Source organism: Sardina pilchardus, chromosome 8 (assembly GCF_963854185.1).
Source record: "Sardina pilchardus chromosome 8, fSarPil1.1, whole genome shotgun sequence".
Taxonomy (NCBI): domain Eukaryota; kingdom Metazoa; phylum Chordata; class Actinopteri; order Clupeiformes; family Clupeidae; genus Sardina; species Sardina pilchardus.
Genome location: NC_085001.1, coordinates 16,060,644 through 16,079,495, shown reverse-complemented (window position 1 = coordinate 16,079,495; position 18,852 = coordinate 16,060,644). Strand labels below are relative to the sequence as shown.

At 40.0% G+C, this 18,852-nt stretch overlaps 2 protein-coding genes across 2 annotated transcripts; both read right to left on the bottom strand.

Moving 5' to 3' along the window:
• Nucleotides 1–2,868: 2,868 nt before the first annotated feature.
• On the bottom strand, nt 2,869–6,012 carry mpeg1.1 (macrophage expressed 1, tandem duplicate 1). Its single transcript, XM_062542968.1, has 2 exons — nt 5,532–6,012; nt 2,869–5,090 (listed from the first exon to the last, which is right to left on the bottom strand). Exons 1-2 carry the CDS (start codon nt 5,976–5,978, stop codon nt 3,384–3,386), a joined length of 2,154 nt encoding a protein of 717 aa, XP_062398952.1. The 5' UTR covers nt 5,979–6,012; the 3' UTR covers nt 2,869–3,383.
• A 6,570-nt stretch (nt 6,013–12,582) lies between these two features.
• LOC134088824 (histone H1-like) lies at nt 12,583–13,409 on the bottom strand. The gene has a single exon (XM_062542967.1). The coding sequence runs from the start codon at nt 13,357–13,359 to the stop codon at nt 12,805–12,807; it is 555 nt and encodes a 184-aa protein (XP_062398951.1). The 5' UTR covers nt 13,360–13,409; the 3' UTR covers nt 12,583–12,804.
• Between the last annotated feature and the right edge of the window lie 5,443 nt (nt 13,410–18,852).

Sequence of the window (18,852 nt, the reverse complement as noted above, 5' to 3'; positions counted from 1 at the left end):
TTTGCAGATTTAATGACATTTTAAATGTACTTCAACTGAAATATGATTTAAGTATAATAAATATACTTTTAGTTGTTCCATTTTAACACAAAATAGTGCATTCAATTTATAATTAAGCTGTATTTAAGAATATCTTTAAGTATGCTAATTTGCAGATTTAATGACATTTTAAATGTACTTCAACTGAAATATGATTTAAGTATGATAAATATATTTTTAGTTGTTCCATTTTAACACAAAATAGTGCATTTAATTTATAATTAAGCTGTATTTAAGAATATCTTGAAGTGCACTTAATACACTAATAGTTGTTCCAAAATAACACAATTAAGTATGCTCTTCTATAGCATGTTAAAAGTACAATAAGTATATGGTAAGAAAATACTACTTAAGTATACTTTTTTTTTACCTGGGTATGCTTGCATATTTCTCTGCAGAGCTTCCCCGACAGCTTTAGCGTGTATATTTATACATATATAGGCTATATATAAATATATAAATTGCAAGCGTGGTTCTTCTTGTTCCTTACGCGTCTCTGACTTCCAGATGTAAACAGCAGACGATCGTTCATCAGAAAGTTGCAAGGTTGTAATAGCGGATAGGGACACTAGGGGCGGGAGGAAATGTGACTGTTTTCAATAAAACTGGTCAGTCAAGCAAAACAACGATTTCTAAGCGATTTTATGACTATGAAAAAGTTGCATAGGGTCTCTTTAAAATACAGGGGTCATAAGTATTAGCTGGTTTGATTTGCATTGAGCTCAATGAGATTCAAACCAGCTAATAGGCTGACCGAAATAACACCATGCCGACCTCTAGGTATGGTGAAGGATATTTGATGATGTGGGGCTATTTTATTTTCAAAGGCCAAGGGAACTTGACCAGGATGCATAGTATTCTGGATCCAAGAAATAACTTGCTTTTAAAAATAAAAATCTGCCTGACTGTATGGGAATTTAACATAGGGGTGCCATTATTTATGACCACTGTATTTTAAGAATGAACGTTTATTTACAGTATGTATTATACATTATTCTTTCACAATCATTCTTTAATGATTGGTATCATTAAAGTTGGGTTATTTCCAAAAAAAAATCAAATTTCCAAAAGATGATTTTATATTCCTCTTTTTCAAATTTTTGATCATCACTGTATATACAGAGGGGTATTAAACTTATTGTGCTGCAGACAGGGACTACCCAGGTCAAAAACAACCAAGTCTATGTCGTGCAACATAAAAAAAAAATTTCACTTTGCATTTTACAGTATGCGTATTCAGTAATTTAATTGAACATGGCATGTTGATTAGCATTTCTCCACCGTCTGTAACCTTGTATGTCAGGGGATGAAACTGACCTTAACCCTTTACCCTATGGCCCTGAGTCCCTAAGTTCATCTAACTTGTACATAGACAATAAATGTACTGAGTTAATGAAGATCCATCAGTCTGCTTCGGAGATATGAACCAAATACTGCATGTGAGTTATTTGTGTGACCCCTTGTAACCTTGACCTTTGACCTCAATACCTAAATTGTGTTTCCAGCTCTTTGACAACTTATAGTGGGTAAGCACACCAAGTTTGAAGAATATCTTTCAATTGGCTTAGGAGATATCAGCTATTTTCAAGATGTGGTACCATACGTTTTTGGCCCAAAAGTCATAGTACCATGCTCCATTCAAAGCCCTATAGTTTTTTTTCGGTACAAATCTGCGCTGTAGGCACCAAAAATTCTTAATCTACAGAAAATTACCATTAAAATGATACCAAATATGCTTTCGCTATATTTACTTCCACCTTTGACCCTTTTCTAGGCTAATTCGCTCAGACTATAAAGAGATACAGTATTTTCACACATTTTTTGTTTTCTATGTTTTTTCAATTTAGATTTGAAATAAAACAGCATTTGAATGGTGGCCACCAGCATTTGTCTCTGTCTGTTGAAAAACTGTCGTTGCCATGTCTTTCACGCTTTGCAGCTGAGTTTGAAATTTGAGACAAATTAAAACATGTATCTGTACATAATCAGCAATGGAGCAGGATGAGCAGGTTTTGGCCCCGTGCCTTGTCCTATGTTGCTGTCTTATGACCTTCAGCTCATTTATTCTCACTGGAAAGCTTTAGGTACATTTCTGTTTTGATTCGGGACTTTCCCACACAGTAATGAAAGTATGTTCTTATTAACTAAAAGACACAGCACACAAATGAAGCAGTGAAGCGATACACCTCTATCACACTTCCTTTAACAGAAAGTTTATTTAGTGAATGGGGAACAGATACTAGCCCACTCATATCTTATATCAGCTGTCAACAAACACAGCTTCATGATTCCATGTCTGTACATGAAAGACATGACTTCCTTTCTTCTCTACATAACTTTTGTATTGGAGCCATTCTAAGCATTTGCATGGTGACCGCAATACTTTTATTAATTATTAGACAAGGCTGTCTTAATATAGATAATAATAAATTATAGATCATACTGTACATAATGAATAAAGATGTTGCCAACTCTAATGTACTCAGCATCCACAGCATTTCTTTGGTATCAGGCGCTTTCACTGCATCCTCTTCTTAGTTCCCCGTTCGCATACAGTATGTGTTCGCTATGATTTGATGTTTTTATCCAATGACTGGCATTGATTTTATCCATCCCATTTTCAACTATCTGCGTGTGTAGATCCTGTGTCATTGAGTCCATTTGAGGCGTTTCTTTTTCATTTACCCCCTGTATGATTTTTCTTGGAAACTCTTACTGGGGCAGCTCAGCTCAACTCAACTCTCTTCTAAGGTCTTCTCCTCTAAAGTTATCTTTGTTATACATTTACCAATATCACGTGCCAAAAACATTGTACACATTATCACACACTCTGGGGAATAAACTGTTTATTTCAGTGCTTGTTAGTACAACGATCAATAAAAGGAATGCGTACAAAACAAAACCTAGAAAAAAATGTGCAACAGTTGCAGAATTATATTTGAGAAAGAATATGAAACAGCCACATGGTAGATCATTTCTTATCTTTTGTTAGCTTTTCACAGATTGTGGCCTATAATCTCCTACAGTACATTCCTCTGACAATCATAACATTCAGAAAAGAAAAAAAATTACATTCTTTATTCTCTATTCATGTGAAACATGTGTGCCTCTTGTTTTAATGCTACAAGTTATTACAGTACATCTTACATTCCCAGCTGTTAAACAGACAAACTTAGTCAAGCTTAAGCTTAATCTTAATGCAGGCACACCCTGAATGGCAGCTTTGACTACAAAAGTACAAGACTATAAAAAGAAAAGATATCATGACACCTTTCTCCGTTGACTTTCCCTGGTTCTATCTAGCATGCCATGAACCCTGACGTGGAGACCAGTATCCTGGAGAGTTATGGGAGCAGGGCCTGTGTAGGGTTGTCATTCTCTCCCTCTGATGGTGATTCAGCCAGAGTCTCTGCCTCGGCCTCTCTTTGCCCCCCGTCCCTGATCTCCTCATACCTGCTGCCAATCAGAGGCTTAGTTATTCTCCTCCTCCTCCTCATCACAACAACCACACCTACCACTAGCAGGGCAACCAGCGCGAGAACACCAACAACAACGCCAAACTTCTCCCCTCCGGACATCGCTGAGAAGTTCATCTCGTCTGATACCTTTTTGATCTCATCTGCGCTGGCCAGTTTCCACATCTTTGTGTCTCCGACGCGTATCCAGGCCTTGTCCCCCTCAGTCATAACAGCCACAGTGTTGGTGGCCACCATGTAGGTAACTGGGGTGAGGGTGAAAGGAGGGAGGTGAATGGGCAGCAACTGCCCACCGGTGAAAACACCTGACTGGACGCAGTAGAGCACTTGACACCCGTCGCTTATGGCGGCCAGGTGCTGGCTAAATTTTGGCGGACAGCGAGAGTGGCCATTCACGAGCGGGTTGCCAGACTTGCAGCTGAAGAATCCCCCGAAAGGCACTGAGAAGCGAGCGCCTGCCTCATAGTCGTTGCTCAGGCACACCATCAGTCCGTCGGCAAGCAGTTTTAGAGGGATGAAGCTGGCGGGGCAGCTTCTAGATTTGGTTAAAGGGTTCAGTAGCGCTGGGCCATAGAGCCCCCCGAAAAGATACCCAGAATACTGTTGTGCTACTGTGTTTGCAGAGCACCAGTAAGTATCAACTTTGGCACGTCTGACATAGTACGCGTCACCACACACCTTTTTGCAGCATGTGAAAAACAGCCAACAGCTATGGCAGTGCTGATGGCATTCGTAGCGATTATATCCCTCCTCCACCTCCTGAGATTGTAAAAAGGTAGCTGTGAAGGGCTCATGGCAGGTGTAATCACCAGTATTTGGGTTTTTCTGAGCTTGTGCCTCACAAATCGGACCTACATCTTGTGTGAGCTGTGTGCACTGCTGGTAGACGCCACCGAAGCTCAAGTTAGTTGCTGGACCATCACAGCTACCATCATCTACGTTTGCCTGATAATTGAAATTCTGAGAAATTTGCTGAACACATCCTGGCCGCGTGTTGACGGTATAGTAGCGCTCTATAGCTTTACGCACGGATGTGGACAGTTTACGCACGGTTGGTTCGGGAAGGTCGGGAAACGCAGCCTTGGATAGAAAGTAATGCAGCGGCATTCCTGCACTATCTATAGCTACCAGGTTTTTGATAGTGCTTTCCTGCCATTTTTGCAAAGTTATGCCAGGGTAGAACATAGTACCACCATGGCTCTGAGTCAGAGAGTACGTCACGTTTCCCTCATAACTGCGAGTTTCTGACGTTTGATAAGAGTCCTTGCTGCCAATGTTAAAGCTAACTTTATTGAAAAAGTTAAACCCGGCTGAAGCCGTCACTGTAGATTTGGAAGAGTCGCTGTCGGCAACATAAGATGCCCTGAGATAGTCCTCTTGCACCAAAGAGGCACCGGCTTCAAGGGTGGTTATCACATGAGTGCCGTAGTCAAGAACTAGCCTCTCTGACAGGTAAGCTGCATGCCTAGTTTGATTGTTTTCGATAGCATCGGCAATCTCCTCAGCTTGATGGGCGAATCGGGAATCGAGAGTGAAGTCTGGATACGTCTTCACCGTGTACATATGGTTCCGCACCTAGAAGAAGTTGATAGGAATATAAGGATGTTCAATGTGTTGCTTGGTTAAGGCAATCTTGCTGTGAGATGCGCGTATATGTGCTGCAACATATGGGAACGCATTATCATGATGTTTTTTTTTTTTTCACCTTGGGTTGCCCATATTCTACCATTATGTGATGTGACACACACACACACACACACACGCACAGAGAGAGAGAGAGAGAGAGAGAGAGAGAGAGAGAGAGAGAGTAGCAGTACACCTAGCTCACGCAAGATGCGGGTCCGATTTGTGAGGCACCACAGACTACAAAATCCAGATATCAGAAATTGGCACATCGTGTTTTTTTTTTAATCATCGTTCGGTTTAAAACAGCAGATGATGGTAGAATATGGGCAACCCAAGGTGAAAAACAAACATCATGATAACACACACACACACACACACACACACACCTACCTGTACACGGGCAGTAACTGCAGTCTCTCGGACCTGATGAGTCTTCATTCTTTGATTTTCTGATGAGTACTTTGCGTTGAGGACGGAGAAGAAATAAGCATCTGCGTTGATTGAGTGAGAGGTGGTACTCTGTTGCTCGAGCCACGAAGAGATTAATTCCGAATTGGTCTCCACTCCACTCACCTTCTGTGGGATAACGAACACTTCATCGGGGATGAGATAGATTCCATCCTCTGTGGTTTGACATTGGGAATAACTGAAGTTCATCACTCTACCCATGTCCACATTACGGAGGTTATCCCAGCCGCCACCGGGCAACACCTCGAGAGCAGGGATTTTCATGGTTTTACGACAATCGCGCAACCCATTGCTTTGACGGGAGAGTGGATGAGAATTAATAAAGTTACTGAGAGACAATATAAGACACAGTTGTAGTTGGAGAGCCATGGTGTGCTGTAACCACAACCCTCTTAGTTGGGGCAAGGTATAAATATGTCCGCGCTTCCTCTACGTCACAAGACAATGGTAGGGGAGACCGGGGCTGGTTGGCACAGGGGCAGGTTGGCACACGCCTATTTTCCAGGCCCCTATAGGGTGCAGCTACAAAATTCAAACACTGGCATGATGCCCATTTTGAGTATAGTTAGTCCACCTAAGTAAGAAGTTTCAAAGTCATTAACTCTTAAGGTGAGAGAAACTTTTTGATTTTGTGACGTCAAAACTAAGAATATGCACCTCCCACTAAATTCATTCTAGAAAGGTGATAGTTAGGGACAGAAAAAATATAAATATTGCAATTGATAGATAGGGGACCTAGCTATAATTTGATATTAAGTTTGAAATCCTGTGGTGTTTGATGCTAACAGGCTAACATGATTTGTGTCAAAAGTTCTGTGCTAATGTGGGCGGGGCAGGTTGGCACACTTATTTCGGGGTTGGTTGGCACATGTATTGAGGCTTATTATTATTATATTATTAATAATCTGATATAATTAAGACATATTTTACATATAATACTAACTAATAATAACAATAATACTAATAGAAACAATATTATTATTATTACTACTACTATTTGGTAGTAGCCTAGGCTAGCAGGTAGTAGGCCTATAGTAGTTATTATGCAGCCTATTAGAATTACCACAAAAGTTGTTGATACAGGCTTATTTTATATCAGGCTTAGCATATGTGTCATTATATGATCAATATATAGATCAATAATAGAAAATAGATTGTATTTCATTTTCTTACTTGTTAAATGTGTGTTATGTAGCCTATATGAATAGACATATAATAATAAATATAACAATATGATACGATTTACTCCCTTTTGACTATAAAATTAGAATTTTCCCTTATCCTACAGTAAATTATATTTTAAAGATTCAGTGTTCAGTTAATATTGAATAGCTTATGTGTTTTTTGATACTATTTCCCACAGAACACAGCAGTTTAAATGTGTGCCAACCAACCCCACCTACATGTGCCAACCAACCCCGTGCTGGGGCAGGTTGGCACAACTGCGCAACGGCCTTTTAATCATATATAAATGAAAACAAGGGATAATTAACCAACAGTGCAAGTGCCTGATTTTTAACTGAGATCTAAACCTTTCATTGTATCATAGTTTCGGAGTTTTAAAGCAATGTATGACAGAGAAATATAACTGAGAGTAAAAAGTGTGCCAACCAGCCCCGGTCTCCCCTATATAAAATCATTGTCCGCCTTGTGACTTTTTTTTTTAGTTTCACATCATGAAATATGCCTATGGGTCTCAAATTAATCGGTTCTGCTTTAAGGACACCATTTGCACTTACAACACTTCTCGTTTTCAAGTTGTTCTTTATTGTGGCATTACTTTTTCTGGCACACATCTAAAATGCTCAAAATACTGGGTTCACTGAAGTCCTAGGCTACTTTAAAACGTTTAGAAATGTGTTCACATTATGTTAACACGTCAAGGCTGTTACACTGGGATAACGGAGTTGAGAGATTCCACCCTCTGGTTTGGCTTTGGGAATAACTGAAGTTCATTATTCTTCCCATATGTCCAAATTAAGGAGGTTATCCCTGCCGCCACCGGGCAACACCTTTAGAACAGGGATTGTTGTGGTTTTACGACAATCGCGCAACCCATTGCTTTGGCGGGAGAGTGGGTGGGAATTAATAAAGTTACTGAGAGACAATATAAGACACAGTTGTAGTTGGAGAGCCATGATGTGCTGTAACCACAATCCTCTAATTGGGCCAAGGTATACGTTCGCGCTTCCCCCATGTCACAAGACAATGGGTTTACATGACATTGTCCGCCTTGTGGCTTATTTTTTAGTTTCACATCATGAAATATGCCTCTGCGTCTAAAACATAGGCGTAATTTGCGGGGGGGTTACAGGGGTCATGACCCCCTCAAAAATCATATCCAGCTAATATAACCCCCCTCAATATCATCACATAATTCAGATTACAGTGAATATGAAATATTCTGGATGAATATTTTTTGTTCGTTTTCTTTATTCATTTCATTTTCCAGCAAGATAGTATCATGTTTTAAATATTCTGAAATGTACCCCCCTGCCCACCGACTACTTGGTATTACCCAACCTGCGTTCTCTACCGAAAGTTTGTTTACTATTTTGCGCAGTCGCTGGGATGAATGGTTGCAGAAAGCCCAACTCAGGTGGGAAGATGAAAAAGACATTGAAAGGCAGCCAGACAGCATTTTCATTGTTGGTTGACACCAACCAAAAATAGGAAAAATTCTGACCAAATGGAGGTATACCCATATTGCTAAGTTAGCTGTTAAATTAGCTGATGATTTGTTGACTGGAGTTGGCTGGCTAGCCCTATGAGCCCGACGGACGCAAAGTGCGTCTAAAACACACCCATTCTTCTCTGTTACATTGCTCCTGGATAATTAGTCACAGCGAGATGAGACCTATATTGCACGAAAGAGCAGAACCGGGGCTTTCCAACGAGACTCGACACTTGTCTGTACGATCAAGTATGAAACTAAAATAAAAGCATGAAGTTAAATCAAAGTATATCATATTTACAGTCTATATAATATTGCTCTGCATTCATTTGAATTACACGCGAACCCGCCATCGGAAAGATATGGCACGCATGTCAGATGAAAGAGGAGAGCTAGAGCTATCCACAGATACCAAATACAACCTTCTAGGCCATAAAACAGACGACGTGACAGCAAAATAGCCTAATAACTTAATTTAGCTCAGGCATTATAGCCTATGTTCATAATCCAACGTTATCATGTGTTTCCGTTTCTCTATGGCAAGTCACGTTCATAATACGGTTTTGAGATCCTAGCAAACTCCTGTATGGATGGTATCCAATTCAAGACTCATTGTTTGACAAATAAACACTTTTCTGCCTTTACTTTGTTCATTGCAATGCAGTAAAAAATATTATAGAGAATCATCATCTGTGCACGTCATGTGTGCTACCAGGCAAACAAGTCAGGTCAGATCAGCTAGTGTCACAAATATGGAGCACAAAAAGTGTCAAAAAGTAATTTCTCATCACTAAATAAAAATTGCCATTTATTTCTGGAAGGCACACACCACATATTTCTGTAAATTGCTCAGCCCCAAAGTATACCTCCACCATGGTTCTTATATTGCAATTTTCAGGACAGTCAGGCCTACACAACCATGCAAGTCATGTCGAGCTGTCAGCTTGCTGTGGTGAGATACATGTCAAAATGTAAGAATTTGTATAGTATGCTTTTTAAATTTGTATTATTAAAAAATCTAAATCAAATCAATGCAAGTATTAATACATGTGGTAGATCTGGGTAACCTAGACTGTGCTGAAAAAAACCCTAGGCACTTACAATGACCAGGATAAATGCCTTTAAAACAGCCTATAGGGCTCATAGGGCTAGTGCAGGCGCGCACTTTATACATAGGCCTACACACAAGACGGTCCATGTGAGCACACTGAATTCAACTACTGTGGCATTATGGCACAAACAGTCAAGTGAACAGCTGCATTTACGTATAGCCTAGCCTAAATCATCATGATGTATTTCTAATAAAGGAACGGCAAATTAGCATGTTACCTTTTGCACAAGAAAATTATTCAATAAATAAATAAATTGATAAATATGCCGCAAGTTTAACCCCCCCAATGGTAGACCCAAAGTTACGCCCTTGGTCTAAAATCAATCGCTTCCGCTTTAAGGACACCATTTGCAGCTATACAAACACTTCTCTTTTCCTAGTTGTTCTTTATTGTGCCATAACGTTTTTGCGTTGTGCATTTACGTTTTACATTTCTGGCACACTTCTAAAATGTTCAAAAGACTGGGTCCACTGAAGTCCTTTAAAAATCTAGAAATGTGTTCACGTCAAGGCAGTAACACTTGGAGGGGGACCCCCCGCCTCATGCTCAATTGTTCAATGCCCAAGCCAAGTCATGTTACATTGCAATGACACTTGAAGTCATCTTTCTCCCTCGTGGTTTAGAGAGGGTTTAGTTTCCAAACATGAGATAGGTCTAATCAACGGCTTCTGTTAAGGGTCATTTGCAGTTCCATCTTCTAATTGTTCTTCATTGTGCTTTATTCTCTGTATGTGTGTGTGTGTGTGTGTGTGTGTGTGTGTGTGTGTGTGTGTGTGTGTGTGTGTGTGTGTGTGTGTGTGTGTGCGCGCGCGCGTGCGTGTGTGCGTGCGTGCGTGTGTGTGTGTGTGTGTGTGTGTGTGTGTTTGTGTGTGTGTGTGTGTGTGTTTGCCACCATTCCAATGGTCACATCACATCATAGCAGCTGGTTGCAAGTCAGGACGACGAATTCCATTCGCATTAGTGAAATACACAATGCGAATATCCACAATGTTATTCATCCTACCAACAATTGCCATTTCAGTTATCCACTTTAAGCATAGTGGGAGTTGAAGGGAGGTTAGGAAGTTACCTCTTGGGGAAGTAAAAGTTTTTGTCACTCATGGGACTACATGTCATACCGGGGACGTAGCCAAAAATGCAGATGGCAGTGTGCTGTGAAATGTTAGGTAGCCTGTTCCCAGTGAAAGTGAGGTGCGCAGAGACATGATAGGTGGGACGCAATTCTCTGTGCAACTTTTGGTAATAGTAACGAGTGTCCAAAGCAAGCTCTTCATGATTGAGTGTAAGCTATTAATGTTTGGCTGGCTAGGATTGGATATTCTGGTTGGTTTGTGTTGAGACCAGTGTTAGAATGACAAGGACAGACGAAGTAACGAAGTAACAGGCGTGAAAGTCGAACATATTTTAGATGTGCCAGACCGACTGGATGTCCCAGGCACGTGGTTATGCCACTGTGTCACTTTAGACAACAGGTGGCAGCATTTCCTGGATTAAGCGCCAAGCTGCACATTCATCAGAACAGGTTTTGTGGATTTTCTCATCCAGACTGAAGCGCCTATGATAAATAACAGGACGACACAGAAGAGTGTAGGACGAAATTGGCACTGATGTCTGAGACCGCTAAGTCAGCAAAGTCTTGATAGCGAAAGCATCAAGAGGTAGAGTTCAGTTCAGCTGCAGACGTCAGGTTAAAAATGTGCTTCAAATGCATTATTCTCATACCAGTTACTGGTAGAATTAATAAAAACAAAAAACAGTGCAGACCAACTATTGCTGGGCAAGTGTCTGAAATGTCAAATCTTCGGGAAACAATAGCCTATTGTAATTGACTCATGCATGAATAAAATAAAGTGTGTGTGTGTGTGTGTGTGTGTGTGTGTGTGTGTGTGTGTGTGTGTGTGTGTGTGTGTGTGTGTGTGTGAGATAAAAGAATAGGCCTAAAGTGACTATTATTTTGTATAACATTTTACGCATCTTCAGCCAGAGTTGTTTTGTCCGCTGTTTGAATTGGTGTTTGCAAGTTCGCGTCACTCTAAATGGCGCTGTCCAAGGTGCTTTACCGTCCGTCAGTGTTGGGGCTGCACATTCTCAATCGTGTTTATGCTGACAGATGCTTTAGTATGCCTGGGATAACATCATCATATTCAAAATGATGATACACATGTAAAGGGAAGATAACAAAAATCACACGTCATGCCAACAGGCAGTCCAAACTCACTTTAACCTATAGGCTCATTGCCCTGCCTCAGAACCTCAGCGCTTTGACATACGACATATACGCCACCAATTGCAAAGTTTTTACCAGCGCTGGCTAAATGGTTGTTGATGTCTGTAATCCAACCCAAACCTAATCCAATCCATGGTCGTTTGCTGGGAAACTCCATAAACCAGGTTCTCTCCAAGGATTAGGGGAGATAGGCCTACGTGTTTGCACGTATGCTTCCCATACAACCCGTTAATGCTTGCGTCTATGTTGTTGAAAAGCTTCTACAAATATGAACAATATACACTTTACTAAGTCACATTTGTTAAAGGTTTGTTTTAGCTGCATCAGTAATCGGTGGCTTTTGATGACTTGCAAGTTATAAATGTCATGCCGTCGAGGGAAACTGAAAAGGCGCGTCTGGGTCCATCTGTGTTGTTGTTGTTTTGGGCGTAAAGTTGCTGATAGGCATACCACGTTAAACCATAGTCCTGAATGCCCTGTATCGCACTTACACAGGTTTTGACGTGACATGATTAATTTGAGCGGGACAAAATAGGAGGGAAATTAACAGCGCGAAAAAACAATGCGAATATTAGGCTAGATAGTCTTCTCTGCTACCACTGTAACCAAAAGAGCGATATAGGGGCTGTCCTGTATCGCCACAGTATTATTCTATTATGAATAGAAACGTTGGGATAGCCTAAACATTGGGGATCTAAGGTTGTCTCAGAAATTAATTTCAGTTTGTATAGCCTATAATGTGGAATCACACACGCAGATTTATCTGGGCAAAGACTAATATCTGAATCTATTTGATGAAAGCCGCTATTTTATAAACAGATATTACGCCCAGCAGGATGAAAATGCTGCTGTTGATCTTATGAGGTTGTACATAGGCTAAACGATGTAGGCCTAATGCATTAATATCTAAAGAGTTAATAGTCTGTCGCCCAAAAATAAACAAACCAACGAATCAGGAACTTGTGAAATTAATAGTTTTATTTTACAAGCAATCTTCAACAAATTAATTTGCACGTGGACTTTACAAATATAGTAAAATGCATATATTTAAAATGTATAAAAGCAAGCAACAAGTCCAAACATTGTACATTTGAAGCAAGGTCTGCAAAAATGCATTTGCACCTTTGGAAAAAAAAAAATTAAATGACCCTCTGCGTCAGTAAAGAGAGTCCATGTATGCATTTACTTCTTCTTGGCTGCAGCCCTTTTGGACTTCCCTTTGGACACTCTGCGCTTAGCCTTTCGGGGACTTTTCGGCTTTTTGGCTGCCGCTGGTCTCTTCGCCTTCTTTGGGCTCTTTGACCTCCTCTTCCTCCGCTTCTTTGGCGTGCCTGCTGCTTTAGTTGCTGTCGTCCGTTTAGCCTTCTTGGCCCTTTTGGCCTTCTTGGCCTTAGGCTTCTTGGCTTTCTTTACAGTCTTTTTCTTAGTCACTGGTTTCTTGCCAATCTTGAAAGACCCGGAGGCTCCAGTGCCCTTTTTCTGAAGCAGACTTCCGTTGGTCACCAAGCGTCTCACTGCAAGCCTGATGCGCGCGTTGTTCTTCACCACATCATAGCCACCGGTTGCAAGACCCTTCTTCAGGGCGACGAGAGAGACACCACCGCGTTCTTTAGATGCAGCCACCACCTTAAGAATACGGTCGGACACAGTGGGTCCAGTTTTCTTGGCCTTTGTGGACCTTCTCTTTGCTGGTTTGGCTGCTGGAGCAGCGGCTGGAGCCGGAGGCACTCCTGACATGGTTGGTCAAGTGGCAAGTTCTCGAGGACACAGAATGAGTGGGTGGGAGCGCAACCTCCCCAAAAAATAACGATGGTGAGAACCTTGGAGACTCAAGTGTCCTGCTGCAGCGCGCCTCTTTTGATATAAAATGTAAGCTGTGTTTTTTTTACTCAATTAAACATGTTCTTGTTGTGTGTAGGAAGCTCAAATATGACCATTAATTGGATTGACTGTATGCGTAAAGAATGCACCATGCTGTCGATGTATTTGAAATAATGAAAACAACATTGTTTGTTTATAAACTGCAAAAATGTGACAAAAACTTTGATCTTGCATAGTCCACTTGCAGCCGATTTGGTTCTTTTGAGTTCATTTTTACAATATAATATAAGGAGAAAAGGCAGCTGTGTTATCCGTTCAAGTCTCTTAAACACAGTTAATAGTATCTGTAAAGAAAAAAAAGCTGTTTGAAAATAATAATAACAAGTATTATTTGTCTTTAAACCCCCTAAGAAACACACTCTTTGATTATGCTCTAACAAAACATAGACAATCCTATATTTTAATGTGTTATAAACTAGCATTTTGTTAACGCACCTGTTCAACATTTTCAAAGGCTATTCAACATTTTCGATTTTTTGGTTTTGTTGGTAACATAGGCGCTCTGTTCCTCAATACTAACTTGGTACAAAGCGGGAATCTCCATGGGTGGATGCCAAAATAGACATCAAATTTACCGCGCCTTAAAATACCTGTAGTAGTATAATAGTGAGGCTACTGAACATGCCACAGCCTAATAAAAGTATTTACATGTCATGGCATTTCTTCATTGAACAACGACTTATTGCCAGCGTAGCGAATTAATGTCGGTTATGTTTAGAGTCCCATTCTTTTTCCACGACTTGGGATTACATTGTGTTGCTTATATTTTAGTGTTTTAGTGTATTTTCTTTATTTTTTTTAAAAAAAATAACGAGTATGCCTTCCTAATCACTTGCTTTGAGGGAAGTAGGGGGAATACGTCATTTAAATATGTAACTATATTGGGGTCGACAGGATTCTCTCTGTGTGATGATCAAATTGCGGGCTCGTGCAACCTCCAGCGGCAAGTGACACGATGACCGTCTTATCTTTTGCACCAGATAGGCTTTTCTTAAACGTCCCAAAATGACCTTATAATGCATATTTGAGTCGAAGAGAATATTCCCTTTAACTTGGTGGTTTTATTATCTCCAATGTGTCCCTGTTTAAAACAAGACTTTCACATCTTTCATATTCAAATGTGCTAATAAAGGTATCTGTGAGTGGCTGCGTAATTGATCGCGGTATATTTTTGTTATAGTGCCCTCTTCTGATGTTGATATCCTTGCTCAATGTGACACTGGGATGGGGCGTCTGGTCATTTCAATGACTTCAGTAGTTGAAAAAAAGTAAATGATTCAAAGAAAATTAAAAATTTCCTGTGAAACTAAATAGCATTCCCATAGGCCTATAGGCCTACTGTGCTTTAATGTGTATTCCCATTTTAAAGTTAGCTACTTTACCATATGTTGGCAGAAATGGCTATAGGTGGACTAGTAAGATGTCCATAAAGGTATCTGTTTAGAGGTGTTACAATGTAGGCACGATTCAATTCTACATGGTTTCACTGTTATTGCATAAGAAATGTCCCCCACCACATGATGTTACCACTGCCATTTCACAGCTGGGATGGTGTTTCTTGAGGTATAGTCAGTGTAACTTTAAACGGCATGTAATGATTTGAGAGCTTGCCATAAAGCTTGATCGTTGTCACATACTGTATGACCAAGAAATAACCCATATCATAAACAATCTACACAAATATGTATTTCAATACTAGTGCTATGGAAATCTCTTACTTTTGCAGACACCTCAACTCTAAGAGAAGGAGGTAGCTTATTGCACAGTGCACTTTAGTCTAATAGCACTTTGGCCAGCTTGGTCTAGGCACGGTACAGTTTGTTATTTTATGCATCTTATCATCGTGTTGTTTTTGGCTGTCATCTGTGATCTGTCCCTTTATGTGAGTGGTTTGTGTTGTATGTTGTGTGATGCTCTTCACTCCTGCAAATGAATTGCCCCATTGGGGGACAAAAGAAAGTTGAAGTTGAAGTTGAAGTTGCACCCCAATTCCAGCCTCTGAAGTTAGGTGGTGACTGGACTGTGTTGGTACTCCAACCAGGTAATATTTTCCTCCAAAGCATCTGGGTGGTGTGATCCAAAGCATCTGGGTGGTGTGATCCAACATGCTCATGGGTTCATCTGGTCTCTTGCCACATGTGTATAAAATCAAGAGTCGGGGGCGGAGCCATGGGTGTGAGGGAATAGACGTGTTTGGCGAGAGCTCGAGAAACTTCCATCTAAATCCTCTTTTTTTGGCACTTAATGTTTATTTATCAAACTCACTGACTGAAGAGTAGCTTGGACGTAGCTTTACGTAGAGCAGTCCTAACTCCCAAGTTGAATCATTTCCCCAGTTTCTCCCAGTTTATCATTGGCATCACACACAACAACAATAAAATAGTAAACATTATGTTCAAAAACATATATTCTCTCATTGGTTATTCAGAGAAAAGTTTATGTTTAACGTAATGATGTGCCTATTTAGGAGTCCGAAACTACATGCCATTTCGTTCCATTGGCAAATCTCTTTATGATTCATCTTGGTAACTGGGCCATCTTTGTTACGAACATAGACTGCATGGTGCTTGATTCATGCATCTGTGGCAAGGGACCTGATGAAACCCGTCAATACTTTCTTCTGGTGTGCTCACTCAGATATGTCCTTGAATTCTTGAATCTGGAGTCGCCACTAAATAATTTGGATCACGTTGTCTCTTTTGTCATATTCTCTTCTGCCATTTCCCAACCATGCTTGATAACCCTTAGACGGGAGGATTTTCAGTGCAAGAAGGAAATCTTTACTTTAATCACTACCTAACCGCTTAATTACAATCAGTTACGGTCAACTAAATGGCACCTCTGTATCATTAGTGAAATTCCTGGATTAAGATGTTGTTGTCTGTTTCCAACCCATACACAGTAAGAAAGTTGATATGAAGGATTAACAATTCTGACAGTAACTCTTCTCTTGTGGTCAGAAAGTTCAGAGGGGTCAGAAAGAGTGGCCAAAATCTTTCAACCAACAAGCTTAGTCAGGTGAGCCCATGTGGTTGCACAAGATAGATCAAAGCTGAGCTTTTTACGTTTTAAATAATGATACCATTATGCTCCAAATAAGTTTGTGAACATTTGAGGTGGTGCAATTTCCCTCTAAGGCAGAACCTCACAACGTCTGCCAGAACAGGACACTTATACTGAACACATGATCAACATCTTGAATCTTGCACCATTTGATTTGGCCTTTTTCACAAACATTAACAACAACAAAAAAAAGCATTATGCAGAATAAGTGCTTGCATAAATACCACCATTGCATACATTCCATAAAAAAAATAATAAATAAATAAAAGAACACACCACATCACCATTTTTATGAGATTAGGCTATCTCTCTACACCTAGATCCAAATGCCTAGGTAACTACGCCTCGCCGATCTGCATCACCATTTTGTACTCGTTGTGAACACACAGACCAAAAGAAGTAGTTTGCTCACTTTTACTCATCATGCTATCCAGATGACATTGGATTTCATTCACTATGCTAAGCTAACCTTGCAGTGGGGCTGCCAGACTATAAGATAATGCATGCACATGGACAAAAATGCTTTTGCCCACTTATCTAACTCTGGGTGAGACAATGAATAACCAAATTTGATTAAAAAAATAATAATAATTAAAAGAAAAATATAGGCAATCACTTATTTTGCAATATATATTTTCAGTTAATTAACATTACTTTGTAGAAATCTTTTTTGGTGAATTATTGTAAAAAAATAAATTAATTAAATGTACTAAGATTACATTTATTAAAAAGGTAAAAGGGGGAAATATCCAAGGGGGATAAATACTTTTTATAGGCATTGTAAACAGTTCAGATGAAGTAATCAAGGTAAGTGAATAACATGAATTTAAGTCAAGCTCTGTACGCTTTCAGTATGCTCAAAACTCTTTACCCTCTCATTTTGACCGTAGGAGATTGTACGAGTTTAATATGAGTGATGTACTCCATACCAGAAGAACTAAGACCTGATATATGGTAGCGGTTTAATAAGATGAGACTTGCCAGTTTCACCCTTGGTTATCTCTATCCAGTTTTACCCTCTTAAATCATAGTGGGTAAATCAAGCAATGCTAAGGCCACAGGCTTAAATCCTGAGCAGTGTGTGTCAGAAGATTTGATTTTGTTTTGGCCCTTGGTTAAAGATGCACCGATGCAAAAGGAGCTAAATATCGGCAGTACAGTTGAAGTGATATAGCCTGAGCTTATGCACCTCTAAGCCAGATGATGAGAGTGCCGGGGTGGCTATTGAACTGGTGTTGATCTGCGTCTGGGTACCGTGTGATTAGCATAGCAGTGTATCAGAGTGCCTTGTGATATGGCCAAGCAGGATGATGTAGATAATGGACACCAGGGAGGCCAACAGTGACACCTGGGGGCTAGCAGGGGGAACAGGGCACATACCCCTCTAAAGATAAGACAGGAGAGGACTAACATGTTTTCCTCAGTTAAAGGGGCAGACGATTCTGGCCCAAAGTTGTTGATAGTCAGTCAATCAAATTACTCTTCCCCTCCTTGACCATTAAAGTCACTTGGATTTGCTCGGTCTGAGTCACTTTGTTGTTGTTGTTGTTTTTTGCCCAATTACAGGACTGTGTGCACTAAAGATTTTTGTTGTTGTTGTTGTTGTTGTTGTTGTTGTTTTGGTATACACACAGTTAGAGAACTGTGAGGAGTTATTCACTGAACTGGACAGAAATTAGAATGGCAGACTACTTTGAAGAACTTCAAAGTACTTTTAACAGCTAAAACTGTAACTTGTAGTTCTTTTGAGAAATATTTCAACAGTACTGTTGCTTTTGTAGAAAAGACTGTAAAACAAAGATAAAACAAGCTAGAACCTGTTGTTTGATATATTAGTGTTGCATGTAGTTGCTCAAGGACAGCCTTGCTGGTTAAGCCCATGCAAAGTCACAGCTGAATTATTTATAGCCTAGTTATTTTTCATACGGAAATAGTAGGTCAAGAAGGGAGGAAGTGAAGATAAAGTGTAACATGGCACTGTCTCTGTTTACAGAAAAGAAAAGAGTGAAACTGGTCATACAAGTCCCTCAGTACAGCCTGCAATTTTGAAAATATAATGATGTTTATGACTGGTCAGAGCATGACTTCGGAATATTCCACTGCCCTTATTGGAATCTGATTGAATATATATACATGTATGTATGTATGTGTATGTATGTATGTTTGTGTATATATTGTGTGTGTGTGTGTGTGTGTGTGTGTGTGTGTGTGTGTGTGTGTGTGTGTGTGTGTGTGTGTGTGTGTGTGTGTGTAAAAGCAATAGCCAATATAAAATCAGTTTTTTAA